Source organism: Silurus meridionalis, chromosome 12, assembly GCF_014805685.1.
Source record: "Silurus meridionalis isolate SWU-2019-XX chromosome 12, ASM1480568v1, whole genome shotgun sequence".
Taxonomy (NCBI): Eukaryota; Metazoa; Chordata; class Actinopteri; order Siluriformes; family Siluridae; genus Silurus; species Silurus meridionalis.
In genome coordinates this window covers 5,579,613-5,606,496 of record NC_060895.1, presented here as the reverse complement: position 1 = coordinate 5,606,496, position 26,884 = coordinate 5,579,613, and the positions used below count along the sequence as shown (strand labels likewise).

The window sequence follows — 26,884 nt, the reverse complement described above, 5'->3', positions numbered from 1 at the left end:
ACTCTACACACACGAGTCAGGTGTGTGACTGCGCCTCAATTAATGTTCAACTCCATTAACTAGGGTATTTTATTCACTTTAAATAAAGCGATTCTCTTTAATGTAGTTGATGCAGACTCATTCATAAATTAGTTGCGTCAAAAATGCTGATTACCGATGTAATTTTCCATAAATCTGCTCTATTAGTGATTAAAATATGACTTATCTAGTGACCGTTAGCTTGTTTACAATAGCTTGTAGCATAGTGCACTGACACTAACACACCAAAGCCGTTTCCCATGCAGTGTTTTATTTGGGACGACTTGGTATAATGTTAACTTAACATTAACACACAATTAGCATATTGTTTATCTGTGCATTTACTAAATGAGCACTGTGCTACATCTGAACTGACCCCACTGTATTTTTTTGTATAATCAATTTCTATTCTGTTCTTAAGTGTCTTAATTAATTTGTAAAAAAAATGTTAAACCTTTTTTTTAATTCCTTGTTTTTATTGTTGTGATTATTTTTTTATGATAGTTTTACTTTACGTAAAGCACTTTGAATTACCATTGTAATTGACGCAGTCTCTGTGCTACAATAATAATGATAGAAACAACGTTTTTCACTGTGGGGACACTGCGTCTTTATACTGTAAGTACAATTTGACTGTATTATTTGTGTCCCCCTTCAAAAATTGCTCATGAGAAATTGTATATGTATTGTCCCCCCTACTCTTAAATGAAATTTACGCCCATGGAGTCATCCAGTCTTTTAATTCATTAATACACTCAGTTATCCGAGCTAATTGAGCTGTATTGTCTGGTTTTGATGAGATATATAGCTGGGTATCATCAGCATAACAGTGGAAGTTAATCCTATACTTTCTAATAATATTTTCTAAGGGAAGCATGTATATTGTGAAAAGCAGGGGTCCTGGAACTGAACCTTGAGGCATGCCATAATTTACTAGCATTAACCTGGATAGCTCCCCATTTAAGTCTACAAAATGGTAACGATCGGACAGGTAGGATTTAAACCAGCTTAATGCCTATCCCTGAATGAGAATAAAATGTTGTAAGCATTCAGGAGGAGATCCTCATCTCTCAGCCTATTGATCACTTTTAAAGGTGCTCTTCGTGCTCATCAATGTTTATATGTTTCTGTTGGAAATTCTCTGATTGGGGTAGTGGTTGCACGGAACAGCTGGCGGTAGGTCTCTGGGGAAATATCAAACTTTTCCAGCAGAGCCTCTTTGAGGTTATAATATACCTCTGCCCTGTCCTTCATCATGGTCAGGTAGGCCACCAGTGCTTGCCCTGTTAACAGAGAAACAAGTGTGTAAGAGAAGTTTTCTAAAGCACTTAGCAAATAAAGCATTATATATTTCTATCAGTCTTTAAACATCCACACAACAATATTCTTATTTATATTGCTTTCTTATTCTTAAAGAAAATTTAAACTGAGCCAGTTTTTTTCCAGCAAAATAACGACGCCAAACACACAGCCAAGATGACAGCTGCCTTGCTGAGGAAGCTGAAGGTAAATCAGTGTGCCTTAAGACATCGACCTGTGTACATGTGGAGCTATGCACCCTTTCACCAAGCTCTCCTCACACGTAAGTTTTTCGCAGAAAACAACATGCCGCACACACACTAATTATAAAAACAGAGTACTGATCTTTAGTGGTGGTTTATTTTAGTTTGTAAGGTTTCAGTGCATATCCAAATCTACATAGAAAATCTCAAGAAATATAAATAGCTTATAAAAATAGCAAAGAATTACTTATTTCTGGAAAAGCAGGCAATTTTCTTACAGAGGTACTTCAGCCGTGCCAACAAAGTGAATAAGTTGCATCATCTGTGTACAATTTTAAACTGTTACGGTTCGGTAAACTTTTAAGAAGTTTCCGTTTGCATTTAATGGAGGCTCTGTAAAACACCCTGGTAGTGATTGTGTTATTTTAGTGTAATTGTTATTGCTGTAAATGCTCTCATATAATATCATATAATATCCAGATGAGGATGGGTTCCATCTTGAGTCTGGTTCCTCTCAAGGTTTCTTCCTTATGCCATCTCGGGGAGTTTTTCCTTGCCACAGTCGCCACCGGCTCGCTCATCAGGGACAAACTTACTTATAAAGAACATATTCACTTTTATTTACCACATTTTCTGTGTAAAGCTGCTTTGAGACAATGTTCATTGTTAAAAGCGCTATACAAATAAAAATGAATTGAATTGAATTGAATAATATTCCAAGTATCTATATTTCATCCTCTCTAGTGCTTCAGTTAAGGGGCTGCTTTACACCAAGATGGATTTCATGCCAAAGTGAAGACAGCCTGCCAGGAGCAGAGAACTGGCACTGTGGGGTGAGTCTGGACAGATTGAAGACAGTGAGGGACAACAGGTCACTGAACAAACTCCTGTCTATCATGGAAAATTCATCTCACCCACTACATGAGGCAGCGGAGTTCATTCTTCAACAGACTGATTCTGACAAAGAACGGTTCAGGAAATCATTCCTACCATTGGCAATTGCACTGTACAATGACTTACCTCTATGTAAAAGATGATAATTGTAACTTATATATATAAAATCCCATTATTCACTGTCACTTTACACACATTTTCTTCCTTTTCCTTTCCTTTCTTTTGAATTGCCAGTTTGCAATCCAGTTTGTTTTTCTATGCAGCATCATCTGCAATATTGTATTTATTTACATCAATCACAATCACATAATTACATACTACTAAATGACGAGTACATTTTTGTTTTAACAGAATGCTGTATCCTCTCTCTCTTAAAATCTCCAAGGTTATTGTGGTGGGAGACCTGGCTGAAGGGAAAACATGTCTTATTAATAGGTAATCATTACTTAAGTGAAAAAGTAAAGAAGCCACTGTTTAATGTGTACTCAGAATGAACTTTTATTTAACAAATTAACAGACAGTGAATTATACATTCCTTGTAAGTATTTTTTCCTCTTTTTAGACATTTTACAAATCTATGCACAAAAATTGTTCTGCCTTCCTTTCTGTGTGAGATGTTTATGCATAATCTTGGTACAAGGACGAAAATAAAACAGTGTCAATTTATTTATTAAGTTTACATTAAACAGTGTATTAACATCATACTGAATTGTACAATAAAGTAATAGTCGTATTTTAAAATGAAAGCATTTGGAATAAAAAAAAAAGTAATTACACTAAGAAAATTAATACACATTTCTACACATTTAAACAGGAGTTTTATAAGTGTTTTACACAGTAATGTGCAAACAATCTATAGTTTGCTTTTTTGTGCAACATTATATTTTACAGGTTTGTGTTTAAATATTGTATATTTAATATACTTCATTAATCCCAAAGGGGAAATTTAGATTACAATTTAGTGTACAATGTTCTTAAATCAGTTCAATTAAAATGTCCTGTAACTTTTTCTCTGGACTGTTGAAGATTTTTTTAAGCTATAGAGCACTACTATTACTATTACACTACTACATTATACTATTTTAATATTCCTATAATATAAAATTTTCCATGTTCTTAGTTGAAGAAAAAACTTTGTTGCAAGTAAACTTTTGAGTAAGAAGAATTATTTTAAATTCATTTTATTTGACATTATTTTCTCTTTCAGTCTATTAAGGGTGCACTCATGTTAAGGTATACTAGAAAACCCCAAAACAGAGCATACATGTGATATGTCAGATCAATGCACAGATCTGTTTTCTTCTATTATTAATATCCTTATAGTGACCCTGTGAAGTGTTTAACTGTTGAAGTTCTTGAAAGATTCCAGATAATGGTTATCTATTTGAGGCTGAAGTTTTTTAGGGATGCAATGCGAGTACTTGTAGTTTTCCTTTATCCACTTTCCACCCTTGCTGTTCTCAATGGCCACGGCAGCAACACCTGCAAAGGGCGAAATGTCAAGCAATTTATAGGAGAACCGAAAGTGTTTTAGTAAGCTAGTGTAACTAAGCTATGATGGTGAAGCCCATAATATATGATTTAGAACATTTAGAATATTTTTTAAACCATCTGGTGACTCTTATGTTCTGTGAATGGTGGATCGAACTGTGTCATTATGGGGTAAATGTGATCAATTTAAATAACCTTTATTGATTTATAATGACGATGTAATGAAAATGGTCAAAACAGGATAACAGCCTAAAAAAATCTGATGGTCCTGAGAATTTGACCTCTCTGGCCATCGTCTATAGACTTACATGTACAACAGTATTTCAGCACATTGATGTTTTTCGTTTATTACTTACCTACAACAGATGCTCCCTGTCTTTCTACCAGCTTGATGGCAGCTTTCATTGTGCCTCCAGTCTCAATCCATTGGTCCACTATAAGAACACGTAGGCCTGAAAGAAACACCATAATTTAAAACACCATACTGGATGGACAAATATTTTCCCACCTATAACACAAAAGTGAGTACACCCCTCACCTTTCAGCAACCACTGTATTATCTTCTCAAGGGACATTACTATAGAAATTAAACTTGGGTATATTTTAGAGTAGTCAATGTGCAGCTTGTATAGTAGTACAGATTTACTGTCCTCTAAAAATAGCTCAACATACACCTATTAGTCATAAAAACTGGCAACGAAAGTGAGTACACCCTAAGTGAGCATGTCAAAACTTTGTGCAAAGTGTAATATATTTAGTGTGAACACCACTGTTATCCAAAACTGCCTTAATCCTCCTGGGCATGGAATTTATCAGAGCTGCACAGGTTGCTGCTGGGATCCTCTTCCACTCCATTATAATGACCTCAAGAAGCTGCTGGATGTAAGATACAGTGAGTAAAATAAGTCTTTGAACGCCCTGCTATTTTGCAAGTTCTTATACTTAGAAATCATGGAGGTGTCTAAAATTGTCATCGTAGGTGCATGTCCACTGTGAGAGACATAATCTGAAAAAACAGAAATCACAATGTATGATTTTTTAACTATTTATTTGTATAAGACAGCTGCAAATAAGTATTTGAACACCTGAGAAAGTCAATGTTAATATTTGGTACAGTAGCCTTTGTTTGCAATTACAGAGGTCAAACGTTTCCTGTAGTTTTTCACCAGGTTTGCACACACTGCAGGAGGATTTTGGCCCTCCTCCACAGATCTTCTCTAGATCAGTCAGGTTTCTGGCCTGTCGCTGAGAAACACGGAGTTTGAGCTCCCTCCAAAGATTCTCTATTGGGTTTAGGTCTGGAGACTGGCTAGGCCATGCCAGAACCTTGATATGCTTCTTACAGAGCCACACCTTGGTTATCCTGGCTGTGTGCTTCGGGTCATTTTTTATGTTGGAAGACCCAGGCTCGACCCATTTTCAATGCTCTAACTGAGGGAAGGAGGTTGTTCCCCAAAATCTCGCAATACATGGCCCCGGTCATCCTCTCCTTAATACAGTGCAGTCGCCCTGTCCCATGTGCAGAAAAACACCCCAAAGCATGATGCTACCACCCCATGCTTCACAGTAGGGATGGTGTTCTTGGGATGGTACTCATCCTTCTTCTTCCTCAAACACGTTTAGTGGAATTATGACCCAAAAGTTCTATTTTGGTCTCATCTGACCACATGATTTTCTCCCATAACTCCTCTGGATCATCCAAATGGTCATTGGCAAACTTAAGACGTGCCTGGACATGTGCTGGTTTAAGCAGGGGAACCTTCCGTGCCATGCATGATTTCAAACTATGATGTCTTAGTGTATTACCAACAGTAACCTTGGAAACTGTGGTCTAAGCTCTTTTCAGGTCATAGACCAGCTCCTCCCGTGTAGTTCTGGGCTGATTTCTCACCTTCCTTAGGATCATTGAGACCCCACGGTGAGATCTTGCATGGAGCCCCAGTCCGAGGAGATTGACAGTCATGTTTAGCTTCTTCCATTTTCTAATGATTGCTCCAACAGTGGACCTTTTTTCACCAAGCTGCTTGGCAATTTCCCCGTAGCCCTTTCCAGCCTTGTGGAGGTGTACAATTTTGTCTCTAGTGTCTTTGGACAGCTCTTTGGTCTTGGCCATGCTAGTAGTTGGATTCTTACTGATTGTATGGGGTGGACAGGTGTCTTTATGCAGCTAACGACCTCAAACAGGTGCATCTAATTTAGGATAATAAATGTAGTGGAGGTGGATATTTTAAAGGCAGACTAACAGGTCTTTGAGGGTCAGAATTCTAGCTGATAGACAGGTGTTCAAATACTTATTTGCAGCTGTATCATACAAATAAATAGTTTAAAAATCATATATTGTGATTTCTGGATTTTTTTTTTTTTTTTTAGATTATGTCTCTCACAGTGGACATGCACCTATGATGACAATTTCAGACCCCTCTATGATTTATAAGTGGGAGAACTTGCAAAATAGCAGGGTGTTCAAATACTTATTTTCCTCACTGTACATGGCACTTTTCCACCTTCCGGTTCTTTGATGGACCCTGGGCATCTTTGTGGAGAATAACAATTCTAATTCTCAAATCCTCAGAGAGTTCTTTGGCATGAGGTGCCAAATGAGAGAATTTTACTCAAAGCACCAAACTGTAACTACTCTAATACAAGATACACAAATTTGTATGGTCCTGACAAGCAGACAAAAACATGAACATGATAAATAGGACTTGTGGCTTTGCATGGTTGAATCACATACAACTGTTATCACTTAGGGTTTACTCACTTATGTTGCCAGCTATTTAGAAAATAATTGATGTATGCTGAGTTATTTTTAGAGGACAGTAAATCTATACTGCTTTACAAGCTGCACATTGACTACTTTAAAATATATCCGAGTTTAATTTCTATAGTATTGTCACTTGAGAAGATATAATGAAATAGTTGCTGAAGTGTGAGTGGTGTACTCACTTTTGTGAGATACTGTATCTGTATTATTGTTAACATCATCTTGGATGAATGCAGAAAAGAATACATTGATCTACAAAAATTAACCGATCCATTATCGCTAGTAAGTGACCTGGTCATGATCACAACATCTCTAAATCTTATCCTGGGAAACACTCGGCACAGCAGCCGAGACAATATTCCACTGTACACATGCATGCACATTTACATATATTATTAAACTTATTGGCAAGTTCTGGGGTGGTTGGAGGAAACCAGTGGACCCATAGTTTACCCCCATTATTGCCTGAGCTAAAGATTGAACCCTGTGAGGCAGCAACACTGATCTTTACACAAATCTAATCCCGATCATAGAAAACATTATCACCTTGATACACAAATCTAATCCCTATCATAGAAAACATTATCACCTTGATACACAAATCTAATCCCTATCATAGAAAACATCATCACCTTGATACACAAATCCAACCCCTATCATAGAAAACATGCGGATATGACATTGACCTCTTAAAGTTACAGTCTATTATTCAGATTGTCAGCTTGTAGCATATTATATAACTATGAATTATTTTTTATTTACAGTGAAGCTAATCAAGGAGAGTGTAGACAAACTACTTTACGGGGTTAATCTTAAAACATATAACCGAAGATTGTTTGCCCAATTGTCAGGAGATCCACAGATGCTACAGCCCTAGATGATTGGGAGACATGGAAGCCATTAACAAAAATCACCATGCAGTCTGGATTGGAGGGAAAGAGGGAAGGTATACACTCCCTCCCTTAGTGTCACAGTGACACTAGCCAGTCATGGGCATCTGTGAGTGTGTATGGCCAGGAACAAAAACTTTTTTCTTTTGAATGTGTGTTACTCTACAAAATTCACAGCAAGAATGATTTGGCTGTTTGAAAGCACCTGTTAGCCTTCGTTCTAACCAGTTGAAAGCTCTCACAAAATTGGGGTATCTGGCTAACAGGTGGGAATTAGCAAGTGATCCAATCTAGGGAGAGGTAATGGGAAAAAAACCCTTGCAAGACTTTGGAAAGGTATTAACGAGATTATTTAAGCAGAAATGAGGTGAATGAGGGAGGAACTTCTTAGCAGCAATCAGTAATGACAAACATAAAAAAATAATAGATCAATGTATTTAAATTACAGACAAAAAATGTCCACTTAATCCACTAATGTATCCAATAATACATGCAACTTTTTCATACTAATTCCAATTCAATTTAATTTAATGTCAATGTTACACCAATATGGTAGTTTTTGGTTGTATGTACTGTAGTTTTATTTATTAAGCTTAACAAAAACCTGCCATTTTTTATACTTTCATACTTGAGTAATTATATCAGTGCATCTGCTTCCTGTTAAACTTTACAGTTTAGGAAAACAAGATGTTCTAATGCAAAACACAGACAGGGTTTATTATTGGTAATTTGCCAAGAGAGGTTCGGAGGTTAAGCTGAGGGTCTCTATCAAGCCACACAAAGTTAAATACAAGGTTTTAGATATCCCTAGCATTTTTGTTGGTGATATACTTGTTTAAAACCTGTTGGTTTAACGATCATTTGTGAGCTGGATTTCAATACCTGGTTTTAACACATCAACTCGAACTTCCATTAGCTTTTCTTTGCCAGTGTAGTCACAATAATCCTGTGTTTGAGTTTCTACACACAGATGTCCTGCTTTTCGGAAGGCCAGAAAGCCTTTTCCTAGAACGATGGCCACTGCTGAACCTGAAAATACAGTATTCAAGTACTATTATTTGTATTTATTTATCTATAACAGACTTACACAGACATGACACAAACTTTTTTTTTTTTTAAATACGGGGATATGATGTGTTTTGTGACAGTTATTTGTGGGTGCCCAGTTTGTCCTGAACAGTTAAACCTATTTTCATCAGAAAAATTAATTAATGCACATTACTGGTTTTTTTTCTTCTGCATATTTGTCCCCTTTTCAAGAGCAGCTATATGATTTTTGAGATCTTTTTTTTTTTAAACTTAGGACAGCTAAAGGAACACAACTACAATATATGTAGAAGTATAATATATGCTGTATAGGATCTTAAAAATTACATTTTGCTGAAATTGCATTTCCCCCAATGTATAGACTTCTGAACACCCTGTATTATGCAAATCCATTTCTGTATCTAGAAATAGTATTTTGATAGCTATCTATATGAAAATTAAATTACTGCAAAATATTACTTTGAAAGAAGGTGTAATATTTTGCAGAAGCTTGTACTTGCAACTCAATAATAGAAATAACTAATTTAAATTCAAAGAAGCATACAGGCTACACACAAGACCCTATACATGCAGTTGTGTTCTTGGTGTGTAGCCTAGTTTATATTTACAGCCCTGCCAACTTGTTGAATAAGCTAAAAAATTAAACAGGAGACTGGGAGCAACATGACAAAATGCAGTGTGTACCGAGGATAAAGCCCATTGCGTCTATTCCAACCACCAGGTCAATTATGTCATTTTGGAATGGTTTGAGAAGATCTTTCACACAGTCTGATAAGGCCTGGTTTGGGAACAGATTAAAAAGAATTAACAGGTGCTGAGGTAAAATTATAATAAGGAAATCTTGCAATCAAGCACATGATATACTCTAAGATAAACATTAGTATATGTCATACCTGGGAGTTGCAGTAAAGTCTAGAAGGATCAAGCCATGCATACTCTGGGCCCTTTGTGTTAGGTGCCATTAAGGACAGATACCAGCCTTCATCTCTCTTCTGAGGAACAGCCAAGTCATTCATACTGACACAAAGCAGCTCTTCTTCTGTAATCTCGGAAACTTCAGAACAGCAGAAAGTTTGCACCATGAGACTTAATTGTTCGACCTCCCCTTTATCCACTGTCACAAGAGGGCAGTGTAGGACTACAGGGTTGCCAGGTCATTTTAATGGTGTAAAAAAATCTCAAATACTAAACACTCCTGGAAAAAACAAGGCCAAGCCTCAAAGCGCTTTTAATGGTTTAACAAACAAATGATCACTGGTCAGAAAAATTGCCAAAATAAAACAAATGCTGTAGATCTTTCCCTCAATCCTGGTTTTATTTGTAAGCTTGTTATCAGGTCAATAGTAAGTTAAACGATTAAAAAAACATGCTGGTAGGTTCTTTGGTAGAAAAACCCAGGCATGTGTGGATTTTACATTTAGCAATTTAATCATTATTATTGTGATTTCTCATGTGTGTGCAAGAATGCTTTCCTTAAAACACCCTGCACCAAGGGAAGCTAGCAAACTGTGGCACAGAAAACCTCTTACTCATTTTCTGACTAATTATTTATTGTTAAGATGCTTTAAAGCATTATATTTGGATATATTGGACTTGTTCTTTTTTCTATTTCTCCCAGGAATGTATATAACAACACAGTCAAAGGTTCATTTCTATTTTAACAAGATTGTTGCTCAGTGTTTTGACTAGTTGGGTCATAAAACTATTAATAACAAATAAATACATTTTAATTAATAAAAAGCGAGGGCGGGTTTTGAACATTTGCCTAAGATTACTCAAATCTTACATCCAACAGTTAATGAATGATAACTACAAATCTGGCAACACTTGTTACTGTTTACGGAAAAAAACCCAAAAGGCAGTATAGTGGAATCCCGTTGTACGAGCATAATTCATTCTTGAAAATTGCTTGTGTGTCCATTTGCTCGTACGTTCGAACTGATTTTCCCCATTAGAATGAATGAAAAAGTGATTTAATCCGTTCCGAGATCTCATTCAATCGCTTATTTCTGCACTTATAAAGTACTTGTAGCCTGTTTTAACAAACAAAAACACCGCAAATTACCGTAATGTAAACATAATGTAACACTTACTCATGTGGTAGTGGTTGATTGCGAATGTGAGACGCACCACGCTCATAACCTCCTCGGTTTCCACGGTAATTCTACTTACTTTCGTTTTCACAGCATCATCACTGATTTTATTGGGAGAAATTCTTCAAGATTTCTAGTGAAATAAAAATATAAAACTAAAAAAAGTTATGTTTTTGCTGCACTGAACAACGAGAGCGACCGAGTGATACACCATCAACTAAGCGACTGATGCGACCCTCCGCCGAAAAATGGGAACCGGCAGCGTGGGTTTGCTCGTGCCTTCGAAATTTGCTTGTGAAACAGGGTAAAAGTTTGCGAGCAAGATTGCTCGTATCGCCGTTTGCTCGTACTATAAGTTGCTCGTACAACAGGGTTTTACTGTATTATTAACTGAGCTCAAAATGGCCTAATGTAAAACAGAGACAGGGAGATAATTTGTTTTTTTTTTAAATAAAGGCAGTCGATAAGCTTATATAGTATATGAACATTAATCACAATGTTCACAATGACAGGTCTCCATCTAATGGCTAGGTTGTGTAGAGAAAATAAAGAATAAAACTAAACCTTAAAACTTCAGCCAAAGATATACTAAATATATTCATTATTATGCATTGTGATATAGTGGGTCTTCCTAGCATGCTATCAGGTGAATTTTGGGTTCACACCACACCAAAGATGGCATTACTTGCTGAGATGGTGGGGTGTAACATGATGTTTATTTATGGTGCTGGAAAGGTGAAGGAAAAAATGGTCTGAAATATATATACAAGAATCCAAAGCCAAAACTTAAAGGAAAAAAAAAACTGCACAAAACAACAAAAGCAAATACACACATGCATTTAAATGCACTTATACACACAAACTACAATTCTGATTAAACTGCTCACAGCACTACAAATGCACAGTCCTCCTGACAGCTGGTTTGGGGCTGTTTAAAAGACTACGCCCCTCCTCTTGTCCGATCAGCAAGTAAATATAATTCATAAATATTTATATACTTCTATATAAATATATCACATTTGTTTTATAGAATTAATAATGCCAATAATAAGAATAAAACAAATCTAACTATACATAATGTACAAACATTTTAATAACACATTTTCCATTTTCCCCCTACAGAAAATTCTGGTTGCTCTGCATAGGGGCTGTGCCGCACTGGCACCTTTTTAGCCTGACCACAACAATACGCTTGTGCTACCACCAGCGCTTTTTAGCCAGACCAGCCATAACCAGCTCTAACTAGCCTCCTGCCGCAAATAACAAAAATAAATAAATAAATAAAACTTTAAAATAGCAGCAACCTGTTTGTGTGTTTTGTTCTAAGTAATGTGAGTAAAATGTATGCAAGTCTAAAATCCTGCGTGCTAATGGCATACATGAGCACCCACATTACCACAGCGGCAAACAGAGGGAAAAAGGTCAGATTGGCTGTGTATGTCTGTGTATGCCAGTGCCTCGATTGCAAATAGGGACAAGTCATTCTGTCACATCACCTCACCCTTTTCCAGGCAGCAAACTGACCAGGTGGGCAGTTATTAGGTTCTGGTTTGATGCTTTACCATGAAGTTTAATGGCTGCAGGGAACAGTACCACTGTGGAGTACTGGGTTTCACTTGGTAGCAGTTTTCTGCTCAGGAATGAGAGTATCTCTCTGCACCAGCATCTCCTTTGATCATTTGTCACATAATTTGATCATTTTACAATTACTAATCAGCTGCTCCATTCACTCTTGGAGCATTCTGCCACTTGTAGGAAAACTGCTGCTCCATGAGAAGCTTTTTAGTGAATGCCAGGAGCAGCAAGAGCACCTTCTGTCTTGGTTAAAGTTCTCAGGACTGCACATTGACTGCACCAGGTCTTTTGGACTTTTTGTGCTTGCTGGAGGTTCTCCTGGGCCATCTTTCTGTTACTCTCTATGCAGTCTTTCCAAAACATACTGGATGATGCCTTTCTCTACTCTTGTTGTCTTCTCTGACAACAGGCCATTCCATTTTTTTTTCACAGGAGATCCACTGGCTCATGGAACTGCCATCAATATAAAAGTTTAAATGGAGAGAAGTCAGTTGATGAATGTGGCACCTCACTGTAAGCAAACAGCAAAAATGGTAGCGACTGTCCTAGTCCCTTCCAGTGTCTGACACAAATTTGCAAACATGTTTTAGAGCATCTGGTTAAAAATGCTCCACCAGTCCATCTGTCTGTGGGTGGTCTGGGATGGGCTTAATCATGTTATTGCCCAACGTCCGGGGTAACAGTCCCATCAGCCATTGGACTGATTTGAAACTGATCCCTTGGTCTGTGAGAATTTTAATCAGATAATTTCTATCCCCATTCTGGAGCGGGGACGGCCACTAGACCAGAGTACTGAGGATCTTAGGTGTGGTGATGGAACATAGGGAAATGATAGGGTCATAGGGTGAATCATAGGGTGATGGAACATCTTTTCCCCACAATGTCTATGGTGATGTGTTGAAAGGGGACAACAATTACAGTAGTTGGTGTAAAGGTGCCCTGTCCCATTGTTGCACAGCACTGGTTTTTGACATGTGTGTCATGTGGTACAGTATATTTGTACATCAGTGTGCATGGAGGGCCAGAAACACTGTGTTTTCATGTTAACACTCAGTGTAACACATAAGGGTGACAACTTGCAGGAACCACCAAAGAGGTAGAATCAGGAGTTTGCATATACAATATATAATTAATAAAAACATAAAATACCCACACAATTCAGCTTGATTAATATCCGACACTGGCCCAGTGACTATAGGACATGAAACATCGGATTAGCATTTGCAGATATACAGTCTTTCGTTACTAGTTCAGTAAGAACTGGAAAATCCCTCCCTGAAATCATGTAATCTACAATAGCCACATTAAGCAGGTAACTTTGAATGGGATAACAGTGTGTCCATTTACAGTTACTTAAATGTGCTGAGTTTTCCTATTCTTTGGGACATAACAAAAAACAGTCAGTTTAGATTTTCTTACCAGGCACACAGTTTATTTGTGCCCTGGCTATTGCGAGTAAAAGCAAATACGTTTCTTTTGCCTGGTTACTTTCTTCACACCCACGGGTTAATGTTAATGTGAGCTTTCCCAGAACCATAGTCATTAGAAGAACATTTAGTAAGTTCAATATAAAGTTACCTGGTTGAGAGAACTGACTTCCATGGAGTTCCATGTACTGCTGGGCAAGTTTGGCAGCAGCTAGTCCAGTTTTCGGCTCCAGTTCCTTCACCCATACCTGGATCTTGTGAGGAAGCACACATAGTAACTGCTCCAGGACTAGAGTCTCACCGATTTCCTTCTTGGTGTGCAGCTCAGGTCTCACCCAACACTGGTATAAATCCCTCAGCCGGTTATATGTTTCTGTTGGGGACTCTCCAATTGGGGTAGTGGTTGCACGGAACTGCTGGCGGTAGTTCTCTGTGGTAATATTTAACTTTTCCAACAGAGCCTCCTTGAGGTCATCGTATACCTCTGCCCTGTCCTCCTCCATGGCCAGGTAGGCATCCAGTGCTTGCCCTGTTAACAGAGGTACAAGTCTACAGCTCCACTCATTCTCTGGCCACTTCCAGGTTCTGGCAAAATGCTCAAATCGATGCAGGAATTTCTGAATGTCTTCCCCCTGCTGAAAAATTGGCAACTTTGGCTTCATTTGTGGCATTGGCTGACTCTTGGACCCAATGGAGGTGGAAGCCTCTTGGTTTGGGTGGTAAGCCTTTCTTCTGTGCTTAGTTGGCGTTTGAAGCGCCATTGCTGGACTGTCAATGTCCGTTACTGCCTTAGCTGGGCGGACAGCTTCCAGCATAGCATCTCGCAGACCCTCTAGTGCTAACAGATAACGTTCTTCTTGCTGCTTTTGTGTGTCCAGGAACTCATGCAACATAGCAACAATCTCCTCTCCAGAGGCTGTAGCAAAAGAGACAGGTCTAGCATGAGATGATGGAGACTTAGGTCGAGTCAATGTCAGATCCTCCTCTCTCTTCTCCTCCATAGAGTCGTGAGCAACATTATCCTTGATGACCACTTTGGTCCGGGGCAAGGACATTATCTTGGTGGGTACACTGCTTCTTGTCACAGACTTGCGATTAGCCATTGCACTTATGACACCAAATGTGATATAGTGTGTCTCCCTGGCTGACTATAAGGCAAGTTCTAGGTTCACACACAAAAGTTGGTGTTACTTTGCTGTGAGATGGTGGGTTGTAAAGCAATGTTTATTTACAGTGCTAGAGTGTGAAGGAAAGAAAATGCTCCAAAGATACATAAAAGTAAACTAAAACTGAAAGATAAAGAAAGAGAACTGCATAAGAGCAACAAAGATATATGTATATATCAAATATACATATTAACACAAACGATATATTTTATGATACACTTGCTCCTTTGTTGCCATGGCAACTGAGTTGGGGCTCTCTTTTAAAGACTAAGCCCCTCCCATCAGCAGGTAAGTATACGTTTTTTTTATACATTCTTATATGTTTATATGCACTTGAATGTAAATATATCTTACAGTAATCCCATATAAATAATAATCACAACAATAATAATAAAACAAAACTGGCGATAGATAAAGTATGAACAACATTAATAACACACATATTCCATTCCCCCCCTACAGGAAAACATGTAATTGCCGACTTTCGGTTGCTTTGCGCATGCGCTGTGCAGTGCCGGCGTCTTTTCAGCCAGAACACCGACCTAAGATCGTAACCCGGAAGAACGACGACAACCAGCGCTAACTAGCTTCGCTAGCATCTCGCCGCTAAGTAATAACATTAAACCAAACCAAAATATATAACTGAATAAATACAAAATAAACAAATACAAACCCGCCGCAAATCTGTGTGTGTGGGTGTTTTGTTCTGAGTACTGTGAGATGCTATCGGTGGGGAGAAAAAAGTGGCATGCTAATGACGTTTGTGTCCACTAGCATCACCACCACGACAACAATCAGGGACAGATCTGTCATATGCATACATTCTAGGTGCCGCATGCTCTGTCTCTGGGTGAAGCTAGGTAATAACGTAAGCCACATTTCCCCTTTTTCACAGCTCTCACCAGATCTGTCCAAAGACTGTTTATAAGTGTAAATAAATGTGTGCCTGATCATATAAATGGTGGTCTATGATAGAGTGGTCTTCCATCCAAGGGGTATTCTCATCACCCACCCAGTTTCCTGCATGCTTTATGTCCAAGCTAAGGTGCATTATATAGACACAAGTTTGTGGACATTTAACCATAATTGCACCTATTTGCTGTTCTAAACCTTAATTCTTCTGGGATAAAAAAAAAAAAAAACAACCCACAAACGAATATGTTTAAGTGTCCACAAAGTTTTGTCCATACAGCGTCTATACTGTAACACACATGGTGTTATTTACTTACTTCACTGTTCTTACCCTGCGTGCATTTGTGGGTTCTTGGCTTTGTTCTGCTGATCAGTTTATCACCACTAAAGTTAGGACAGAGACAAGGAGCTCTAAAAATCAAAACTTTTGATTTATTGAACTTTGGCGAAACTCATACATTAGTCACAGCGGATTAAACAGTGCATCTCATCTCTCTCTCTCTCTCTTTCTACGCTATCACAACCCCTGCACACAGTGTTCTTTCTCACGATAACAAATCGCACTGTCCTCCAGATTTTATTTAATGTTGTAGAACATCTGTAATAACCTTGAATTACACTCCTTACATATACACTATATTTCCATTTATTACATATTATAAATATATATTATAAATATACATATTATAAACCCAAAGTATTGGGTCACCTGGTCTTAAGTATTTATTTTAAATTTAAGTACGGTATGTGATTTTTGAGCATTGCATTCCACATCTAGTCCCAATTCGCTCTTATAATTCCCTCCATTTCTCTGGGAAGATGTTCCACTAGATTTTATTGTGTGCTTATGGATATTTGTGTTCATCAGCTTTAAGGGTATTATGAAAAGCAGGCACTGCTGTAGGTGAGGAGGTCTGGGGTGCAGTCAGCATTCCAATTCTTTAAAAAGTGTTCAGTAGGGATGAGATCAGAGCTCTATAGCAGACCACTCAAGATCTTCCTCTCCAAAGCATGTAAACCATATTGTCGAAGAGCTCACTTTGTGCACAGGGGCATTGCCATGCTGGAACAGTTTGTGTCCAAGTTCGAGTGAATGCAAAATTTTGTTATTGCACATCTAAAGACGTCCCATACAATTGAGTGCCTACAGCTTTGTGGTAACAGTTTGAAAAATAACCACATATTGCAGGAAATGTCAGGTGACCCAATACTTTTGGAAATATAGATGTAAATAAATAGTTTTTTACTGCTGCAAATATGTTAAAATTGATGCATCTCGATACAAATGAGAACCAGTATGCAACCTTTTTTAAACTGATGCACCAATATGAATTAGTGAATCTTACCATCCCTAATACATACACTTATCCTAAATAAATATGGGTTACTGTGGGCAATAGTCTTTACTGGACCAGTTAAATAGGATAATACCATTATAATACATTTAGTCTTATACAACTATTACTACTAATAATAATAATGGTGTGTGTTTTCCACAACTATGACTATTTTTTTCATTGGCTATGATTAATGGACCACTGGAATACAGAAAAAAAGAGATATTAAAATAAACAAACAAGAAAAGAAAGAAAAAAAGCAAACAAACATGCATTGCCTTAAGAAGAGGGTTCTTAGTTTTTCCAAAATTTTCTATCAATGTGTTATGCAATTTTAAGCTTTACAATGCCCAGTGTGGTCTTAGGTAATTAAAAAGCTTTATTATTGGCACACAACTAGGTTTACTTGCTTGGGTAGCATGTCCAACAGATTCATATAAATATAATAGCAGTCATGAAATAAGCCTATGTTAATTTGGTGGGTTTGCCAAGAGTGTGGCCTGATATTTCATCATTTATTTCTGCCTTCATAATTCCATTGTGAACAAGCCTGTTGCCCACCAGGCGCATTACACAAGTACTTAGAAGGCAGAGCAAAACACTGAGTCTGTCAGACAGGCTTATTTATCCACTTTAATAAGATTCTTGTTGTGGAAGCTGCAAGATTCCATTGGACCACAGTATTCCTGCACAATTTAACATGCTTGACTGCTAAATGTCACCTTATATGTCACAAGACTACATACAGTATATATATACAGTACAGACCAAAAGTTTGGACACACCTTCTCATTCAAAGAGTTTTCTTTATTTTCATGACTATGAAAATTGTAGAGTCACACTGAAGGCATCAAAACTATGAATTAACACATGTGGAATTATATACATAACAAAAAAGTGTGAAACAACTGAAAATGTCATATTGTAGGTTCTTCAAAGTAGCCACCTTTTGCTTAGATTACTGCTTTGCACACTCTTGGCATTCTCTTGATGCCTACTGTGAAGAACCTACAATATGACATATTTTCAGTTTACTTTTTTGTTATGTATATAATTCCACATGTGTTAATTCATAGTTTTGATGCCTTCAGTGTGACTCTACAATTTTCATAGTCATAAAAATAAAGAAAACTCTTTGAATGAGCAGGTGTGTCCAAACTTTTGGTCTGTACTGTATATATATATATATATATATATATATATATATATATATATATATATATATATATATATATAAATAAATGCCAGCTAGTCCAGAATGCATTTAGTAATTTCTTACTAAAACTTAAACCAGCCATAACCAAACAAAACCTAAATTTAATCCATGCACTATTGGCTCTATCTAACAGTAACTGTCTAAAATATTATTAACAATTTATAAAGTATTGAATGGTCTCTTCATGCATTATTAAATGTTACTACGTTTTAGTTTTTATAAAGAGGTACATTGTTAAAAATACATATGTTCAAAATGTTTTAGAAAACTAAACTGAGTTTTTTTTATGTAATAATGAGTTAAGAAGGGAGACACAACATGGTTAGAATTTCTTAGGTGTTGGTTTTTTTGATGTTCTACATGCATTACCCAAATAACAGCTAACATATGGCGAAGCATATTTATCCACTTTAATACATTTACATTTACATTTGCGGCATTTAGCAGACGCCCTTATCCAGAGCGACGTACAAACGTGCTTTAAATCTCTAGTAGTGAATAAATCTACACTGGTATGCAAGAATACAAACTCAATATAAATATAACTCGAATTCTACAAACTTGGAAAGTGCTAATTTAGGTATTTCAGGAAGAGGTAGGTCTTCAGTCGTCGCTTAAAGATAATCAGGGACTCTGCTGTACGGACATCTAGGGGAAGTTCATTCCACCACCTCGGTGCCAGAACAGAGAAGAGCCTTGAATTGTACTTACCTCTCATTCTGAGAGAAGGTGGTACCAGTCGAGCAGTGCTGGAGGATCTCAGACAGCGTGGTGCAGTGCGAGATGTGATGAGGTCACTGAGGTAAGATGGTGCTGGTCCATTTTTGGCCTTGTAGGCAAGCATCAGTGTTTTGAATCTGATACGTGCAGCTACTGGAAGCCAGTGAAGGGAGCGCAGCAGTGGGGTGGTGTGGGAAAACTTGGGCTGATTGAACACAAGTCGTGCAGCTGCGTTTTGGATCATTTGCAGTGGACGAATAGCGTTCAGGGGAAGACCTGCCAGCAGAGAGTTGCAGTAGTCCAGTCTTGAAATGACAAGAGACTGAACAAGCAACTGGGCAGCCTGTATGGACAGAAATGGTCGAATCCTTCGGATGTTATAGAAGAAATCGACAAGAACGAGCAACATTAGCGACATGTGGGAAAAAGACAGTTCATTGTCCATAGTTACCCCAAGGTTACGAGCAGTGGCTGAAGGGAGAGCAGAGAGTCATGAAGTGTTATTTGTAGATCTTGACCTGGAGATGAATCACCTGGGATGACCAGCAGTTCTGTTTTGCTGGGGTTGAGTTTAAGTTGGTGAGCCCTCATCCATAAAGATATGTCTGACAAGCATGCTGAGATCCGAGCGGAAGCTGTGGTATCTGATGGAGGGAAAGAAAAGATGAGTTGAGTGTCATCTGCATAGCAGTGATAAGAAAACCCATGTGAGGATATGACTTCACCAATGGAGTGGGTATAGAGGGAGAAAAGGAGGGGACCAAGTACCGAGCCTTGTGGGACACCAGTGGTGAGTCTGCATGGGGCAGATGTGGATCCTCCATGTTACCTGGTATGAGCGACCTTCCAGGTAGGAAGCAAACCATTCCCATGCTGTTCCGCAGATACCAAGGCTCTTGAGGGTTGACAAAAGTGTCTTGTGGTTGACTGTGTCAAATGCTGCTGAAAGGTCCAGAAAGATAAGTACAGATGACAGCTTGGCTGACCGAGCAGCATGTAGTTTCTCAGAAACAGCCAATAGGGCCGTCTCTGTGGAATGTGCCGCTTTGAACCCAGACTGGTTCGGATCGTGGAGGTTGTTCTGTGAGAGATAGACAGACAGTTGGTTAAAAACAGTGCGTTCCAGAGATTTAGAAAGAAAGGAAAGGAGTGATACCGGTCTGTAGTTGTTGATGTCTGATGGATCCAGAGCCGGTTTCTTCAAGATAGGAATGACCCTTGCTTGCTTGAAGGTAGTTGGTACATAGCCAGATGTTAATGACCCATTGATGATTGTGGAGATGAAGGGCAGGAGATCTTGCGTGATGGTCTGGAGCGTTATATAGATTCTTGTTGTGGAAGCTGCAAGATTCCTTTGGAACACAGTATTCCTGCACAATTTAACATGCTTGACTGCTAAATGTCACCTTATATGTCACAAGACTACTCAATTATTCTAATCCATATAATCTGATACTAGCTGATGACACAACATAGTTGTCTTTTGTTAACTGTGATACTGTAGGCAGAGAAGTTTTCTGAAGCACTAAAGCATTATATGTTTCAATCAGTTTTCAAACATCCACACAAAATTAATCTTTTCATATTGCGTAATATAACATCACATTTTTTCATTTTGTACTTTTTCTTGAAGAAAATTCCAACTGAGCCATAATTCAGTTCAGGCATGGCTGAGCAGTTGGGGGTTAAAAGCCTAGCATGAGGGAATTATACTGCAGAGGCTAAGCCCTTTATTTTCTTTTGTCCTCATTTTTAATCAATATTATTTTTCAAACAAATGATATGTGATTCATTTGCATTTAAGTTTAAAAGTTTCCATGACATGCTGCTAAACACTAACAACTTTGAATTGGGTTGAATTGTGTCATACTATTAAATCCTATGTTTACTTAATTTATAGTACTTGTCATAGACCATGTCGAACAAAAATCCTCACCCCCTTACCATTTTTCTACATTATGCAGTGTTACAACTTGGAAATTGACATCTAAGGGTCTATGAGTCAAGAACATAAGAATTTATTGCAAGGGAGGGGATAATCAATATATTTGTAATATATATTGTAAAACACTTCTTTGGGTGTTGCCTAAGTTTCACTGATACATATGGGAAAAGATGTGGGAAAAGAAGGCTCACCTGTCTGTAGCTAAAGAAAAGGAGCTACTGTAACACAATTTGCTGGAAAAGTTGACCAGAATACACAAACCACAACATCTTACATTAGAACATTAGAACTGGACAATGGAGCAATAAAAAAACATGGCCTGTCATTCATATGGATGGTGATTTGACATGTTAAGGTACTATCTACCCAAAACATTGTTGCAGACCAAGTACACCCATTCATGGCAATGGCCTAATTGCAGAGGCCACATTTAGAAGTAGAATGCTCCCTTACACACTGCAAAATATTGTTCAGGACCAGTTTGAGGAACATAAATTAAAAACCTAGATTCAAGTTTGAGGTTTTGAATTCATTAAATCTTAATCATATAAACCATCTTTGGTAGTTGCCGGGCAACCAAGTAAAATTCATGGAAGATCTTTAGCCTAGTAAAAGTTTCTCATAAGGCATCACTTTTAATAACACATTTCACAACATAGATGTAGCTTTCTCTGGATTTCTGTTACATCACATTATGGGTCTGGAGTGTCTCTAGACCTGAATATAACCTACATGACTAACTTCTTTAGTACATACCCTTGCTACTTCCTAGACATAACAATTTAAATGCTCTTTACAGACTATTTGCATATAAGCAAATGTACCTTCATTCTTTCAGTGTCCTTTCTGACGTCTCATCTTATTCCCCATTGAATTCAAATCTTAATGTTTAAAATTGTGTTTAAAGTAATAGAAACACAAGTTGTTCAAGTGATAGAAACACAAACACCAAAGATTTCCTTGATGGTTATAAAACAGAGAAGCCTCTTATATATCACATGAACTGTTAGAGGGTGTGGCAGTCTGCATCACTTCAAAAAGTAATCACATTTATGTCACGTGATGCTTGAATATACATATTTCCATAGACCTTATGAATCAAATCCACTTAAGCATAGCAAGCCAGCTAGGCTAGTTTTGTTTTCTATTTCCAAAAGATGAGTGTAATATGGTTGTGTAGTGTATGGTTTTTCAACACCCCTAGTAGTGTATCAGGACAGGAAACAGTGGTATGGAGCCTTACAGTACATATGCTTAAATCAATAGCCCTTTATAAATGCAAAGAACTAAATAAATATTTGTTAGTAGTTAATGATATAAGCAGAACTTTGTGATGTAGGTTATGTAGGTGAATAGATACTAAAGTTGACTCTTGTGATTAGTCTGTTCCCATGTTTAGTCCCCAGAGTAAAGGAAAAAGGCAGTGTGGCTCCAGGCCAGATCAGGTCTCTCCTGCTTTGTGGCGTGTGAAGCTCAATCTCGTTGGGTCCTAGGAATCACCCCATCTCTTGTTGCCGTGGTGACGTTGACAGTCCCCGCCCCTCGACGCGTCAACGGAGTAAATCTCGCGCTTGTAAAGAATGAAGGGTTACTCTCGGTCAACGTACTATTTCTCAGTTCATTCTCCGCGTGTGTGTTCTCCCATAGTCCCAAGAAACAGGACGCACATTCATCCATAAATAATTCAATGAAAATATGACACTGGTTTATAAAACAATACGCTATTGTATGCAACTCACAATAACAGGTGACAATATTTGCTTTCTTTAAACGTTATTTCTCTCTCTCTCTCTCTCTCTCTCTCTCTCTCTCTCTCTCTCTCTCTATATATATATATATATATATATATATATATATATATATATATATATATATATATATAGTTTTAAAGTATATATAATGCATATTAAATAATTTTGCGTTTTTGGACACGAACATGAACTATACTGCATGTTTGTCTCTGTTTGGACCTGCTCAGGCTACAGAGTTTCGTCTGATGATGGGAAGATGTTCATTAAGTGTGAGACCCCTCCCATGATAAGGAGTCTATTAAAAGCAGCTCACACAGGCGCCTGATGCGCGGCCGCTGGTGCTGTCTCAGGAGCCGTGGTGCTGAAAGTGCGCTGCTGTCATGTGGTCGGTTTTGTTCTTGTTCCTGTTTTACTTAGACGGAAACTTTGCCAAAGCCGAACTTTCCGCTTTAGACTCGGAAAAAGAGAGCAATGTTTCATATTTTCTGCTCAATACGACCTCATGTGCGGGCTCTTCGGCGTGTCCTGTAGGACTGAGTTCTCAGAAAGCCAGCGATGCGAAGTCAAAGACTGTAGGACAAGCGACTGGGGACAAAATGCACCCTGCAAGTGACATTCACACTTTGCAGAGATCCAAACGGGGCTTTACTTATCCTGGAACTTTGTGGTGTGGAGCAGGAAACATCGCCGATAACTACGATCAATTAGGTAAGGAGCATTACGATAATTTTTTTGTTAAGGTTTTATTCTGAGAACTTATCCTAGATTTAGGCTTCTTTATTCCACTGCTACTATTATTCTACTACAATTACACATGAGTCATGATACAGTTTGCATAGAAATTATACAAGTTATAGCTCTTAAATGTAATTGTATTTAAGAGCATTTAATTGCTCTTAAATTAACTGTATGAAATATATTCATTCAGTAAAATCCTGTTATATTTCTTAAATCCTATTTTGTTTATTACATTTGTAAAAACTTAATTTGTTTGTTTTATTCTGTCATCACTTGGATTTTTTTAACCTCATTTGACTTGTTCTTTCCTCCTCCCCAGGGGAGTTTGCTGAGACAGACGAATGCTGCCGTACACATGACCAATGTCCCCATGTCATCCATGCCTTTTCTTCGAAATATGGCTTCACCAACTTCAAGTGGCATTCTATTTCACATTGTGACTGCGACAATGCGTGAGTAACCCAGTGTTCACCAAGTATAATCTAAGGAAATTGCCTTTCAATGTTTCATGCTGTGTATGCTTGAACATGCATGAAGGAATCAGATAATTTGATAATTTAAATTATGTTTAAGAGTAGGGAAAAAATTAATCCATTAAAAAAATAAATATGCCACATTAGACCTAAGGATAAACTTTGAAATAGATATCAAGTTCACATCCAACATTTTACAATTATTATTCTTCCATGCTTAATATCAGACAATTACATTTAGCCTTGTTTGTTACTCAAACCAAGTCACATCGGTTTATTAAGTGTGAAAATATGACATATTAAAAAAATATTCTTGTGCTCCTGCAGAATGAAGCAGTGTCTAAGGACTGTTAATGACACTTCCTCACGGGTGGTTGGCCAGGCTTTTTTTAACGTGATTGAAGTTCCTTGTTTTGAATTTTCCCTTGAGGAGCAGTGTGTTGAGCGGCACTGGTATGGATTGTAAGTAAAACATCCTGTAGGTTTCACTTCAAACATAAATCAGATGTCCACAGATACTATATAATGTAATTCTTGCTTTCTGTTTTTTTTAAGGTGTAAGAGGTATGACAAAGTGCCTGTTGCAGTAATTAGAGAGTCAGTCGCCTATGATTTTGGCGGCATTGAAGTTATCGATGTGCTGACCAGAGCACCTTCTAAAATAAAATTATCTGAAACAGACAAAGGTAAGAAAGAAGAAATAAACAGCTCAGAAAGCACCACACAGTCAAGTGCCTCAGGATCCAAAAACTCTGCCCCAGAAGAGCCTTCACTTACAAATGTTGTCACAACAGCGGAGGACTTTATTAAAATACTTGCTACAGTTTCTACTTCACAGAGCTCATCTACTGATGGTGGAAACACAGGTGACACACAAGTCTCAGACAAGAAGAAGAAGAAGAAGAATGCAGACAAAAAGAAAAAAGACTCAAAAAAGAGACAAGGAAAGGGGAAGGGGAAAAGGAGGAAACAGATTACAGACATAGTATCAAAAGCTAATGGGAGTGTCACTGGGGCTCCATCTGTTAATAGAGCAGAGGATGTGATCAAGAAGAATAATTTTGTCGAAGACACTGGGATTTTTGACTCGGCTAACAAGAATGACAACCTAATGAACAGTCAATTCGGTTCTGTGGGAGACATTGAGCACTCCAATAAGATGATGAGAGATGAGCATCAGAGGACACCTGTTGAAAGACAAGTGGACACCATGATTGCACCAGATGCAAAGCAAGAGGCCAAAATGCTAGAACCACAAAAGCAAATCAAACATATGGAATTTGTTCAACTGTTCTCAACAGAATCATCGACTATCACCAGCAAACCTACAACTGCTATACCAAGACAAAGAGTGGCAAAACATCCAACTCCAACTTTGCTCTCTGTAAAAGGCACAATACACAATATGATTGCAGATAACACCAAAGTAAGTACAACTAAAAGCACTAGCTTAGCTGGTCTGACAACACACACTAACATCAGTCTACCAGGGGAGGAGGCACCACACAATGTTGAGTCCCAGCATGAAAAAGGATCTGCGTTTAATGCCACCACACAGAATACACCCATTGTTGGAACCAAAAAGCTGAGGTTGAGGCAAAAAGGGGGGAGGAGGAAAAGTCGGAAGCTGTATAGCCCTTCCTCCCCCACAGACTTAAAAACAGAAGATCCAAAAGTTCTCCCAAATGACACAACTCAGGAGCTGACTGTTGATCTATTCCCAGAACCGGCATCACAGAGGCTACAGACTAATGAACCAAAAGACATTACAGAAAAACCTACAGCAGGTTTGTCTGGTGAAAATCAACTTAAAACATTAAAGGGCATTAGGATCAGAAAGAGAGCTAGACAACCAAAACCCATGTCATCCATTCTGGAGGATGCCAATAAGGCTAGGCATGAAACCATAGCAATCCTTGTTACCAATTCCTCAACGGGTTCAGCTTTTACTGATCTGGCTGGTCTGACAAAGGATGCTGGGAGAAGCACTGTGCAGCTTTTATCTTCTACACTACAGACTATCACTCCATCTATGCCACCTCTCAAAACCCGAACATCCAAGAGAAGAAGATCAAAGGAGATGGATGACAAAAATAGAAGAAAAAACAAAGGCACAAAAACCTTGGTTTAAATACCTGGAACAAAATCAGTGGGATGGTTTCTTATTAGTTAGCCTGTGTCTTCATTATCAAATTTGTTGGTACAATAAGAAGGATTCAAAGCATACACTTTTGTAAAACTCAGTGATGGCTAAAGCCTATATTCAACGCTGTCATTAAATAAAGTTCGAAAAACTCAATGTCGAGTTATTTGTTGCCAGGAGAGTAAAAGGATTAAGTGGGAAAAGGTTACATTCTTTGTTAAATGATAATCTTGAGTTTTAGCAGCCCTCCAACCCACTGACTATCTGAATAGCCAGCACAGCAAATCCCGTCTCCCATCAGCTGACCCTCACATGTTCACTGAATATGACTAGACATATTAAGGGGAAAATCACACATAAAATTACGACCACACTGTTGGTTACAAAAAAAGATTCAAATCCATATGTAGATATATTTTTATTTGTAAGAGATCCAAAGCAAGATTGAACAAAAAAGGGCTATGCATCCTCTTAAATCCATATTAATACACTTTCCTTTGCACAGACAGACGGTTAAGAAGTAGGCAATACCAGTCATATGATTATTCAAATTATGGTGTGATGTGAAAACTACACCCATTCCCACTAAAGGCTCCTCCCTTAAAGCCCTTTGGTAGTTTTCGCTTTCAGAATGGGAACTGTGAAACAATGTACACCTTTATTCAGATGGAACAAAAAAAGCATAATAGCATATTGCAATGGTTTGTACTACAAACATGCTGTCTTTTATATAGAACAAAATTGGTTCAGTTGGAAAAAGGTGGGACTAAATGGAAATCTAA

At 37.9% G+C, this 26,884-nt stretch overlaps 2 protein-coding genes and 1 long non-coding RNA gene across 4 annotated transcripts; 2 read left to right on the top strand and 1 right to left on the bottom strand.

The window, feature by feature from the left end:
- Window positions 1-614: 614 nt before the first annotated feature.
- Window positions 615-3,080, top strand: LOC124394280. Its single transcript, XR_006927473.1, has 2 exons — window positions 615-1,600; window positions 2,265-3,080. It is a non-coding gene; the product is annotated as an uncharacterized LOC124394280 (long non-coding RNA).
- LOC124394275 lies at window positions 2,888-14,986 on the bottom strand. Of its 2 annotated transcripts, XM_046862425.1 has the most exons (7): window positions 14,037-14,984; window positions 13,853-13,955; window positions 9,500-9,660; window positions 9,291-9,384; window positions 8,442-8,588; window positions 4,262-4,357; window positions 2,888-3,896 (listed from the first exon to the last, which is right to left on the bottom strand). In XM_046862425.1, exons 1-7 carry the CDS (start codon window positions 14,802-14,804, stop codon window positions 3,754-3,756), a joined length of 1,512 nt encoding a protein of 503 aa, XP_046718381.1. In that variant the 5' UTR covers window positions 14,805-14,984; the 3' UTR covers window positions 2,888-3,753. The 2 variants fall into 2 exon arrangements, with proteins under 2 accessions (XP_046718381.1, XP_046718380.1); XM_046862424.1 differs by having other exon boundaries at window positions 13,853-14,986.
- Window positions 14,987-23,080: 8,094 nt separating this feature from the next.
- On the top strand, window positions 23,081-26,258 carry proca1 (protein interacting with cyclin A1). Its single transcript, XM_046862283.1, has 4 exons — window positions 23,081-23,456; window positions 23,806-23,938; window positions 24,287-24,421; window positions 24,515-26,258. The coding sequence occupies exons 1-4, from the start codon at window positions 23,129-23,131 to the stop codon at window positions 26,088-26,090; spliced, it is 2,172 nt and encodes a 723-aa protein (XP_046718239.1). The 5' UTR covers window positions 23,081-23,128; the 3' UTR covers window positions 26,091-26,258.
- Window positions 26,259-26,884: the final 626 nt, after the last annotated feature.

What these genes read in the sequence shown, in the direction of transcription:
- LOC124394275 (XM_046862424.1), bottom strand. Translation starts at nt 14,804, where the DNA reads ATGGCTAATCGCAAGTCTGTGACAAGAAGCAGTGTACCCACCAAGATA. An exon ending in AAGTCAGTTCTCTCAACCAG is followed by an intron (nt 9,661 to 13,852) that starts GTAACTTTATAT and finishes GCTGTTCTGAAG; the next exon opens with TTTCCGAGATTACAGAAGAA. An exon ending in AGTTGATGTGTTAAAACCAG is followed by an intron (nt 4,358 to 8,441) that starts GTATTGAAATCC and finishes TGTTTCTTTCAG; the next exon opens with GCCTACGTGTTCTTATAGTG.
- proca1 (XM_046862283.1), top strand. Translation starts at nt 23,129, where the DNA reads ATGTGGTCGGTTTTGTTCTTGTTCCTGTTTTACTTAGACGGAAACTTT. An exon ending in CGATAACTACGATCAATTAG is followed by an intron (nt 23,457 to 23,805) that starts GTAAGGAGCATT and finishes CCTCCTCCCCAG; the next exon opens with GGGAGTTTGCTGAGACAGAC. An exon ending in CATTGTGACTGCGACAATGC is followed by an intron (nt 23,939 to 24,286) that starts GTGAGTAACCCA and finishes GTGCTCCTGCAG; the next exon opens with AATGAAGCAGTGTCTAAGGA.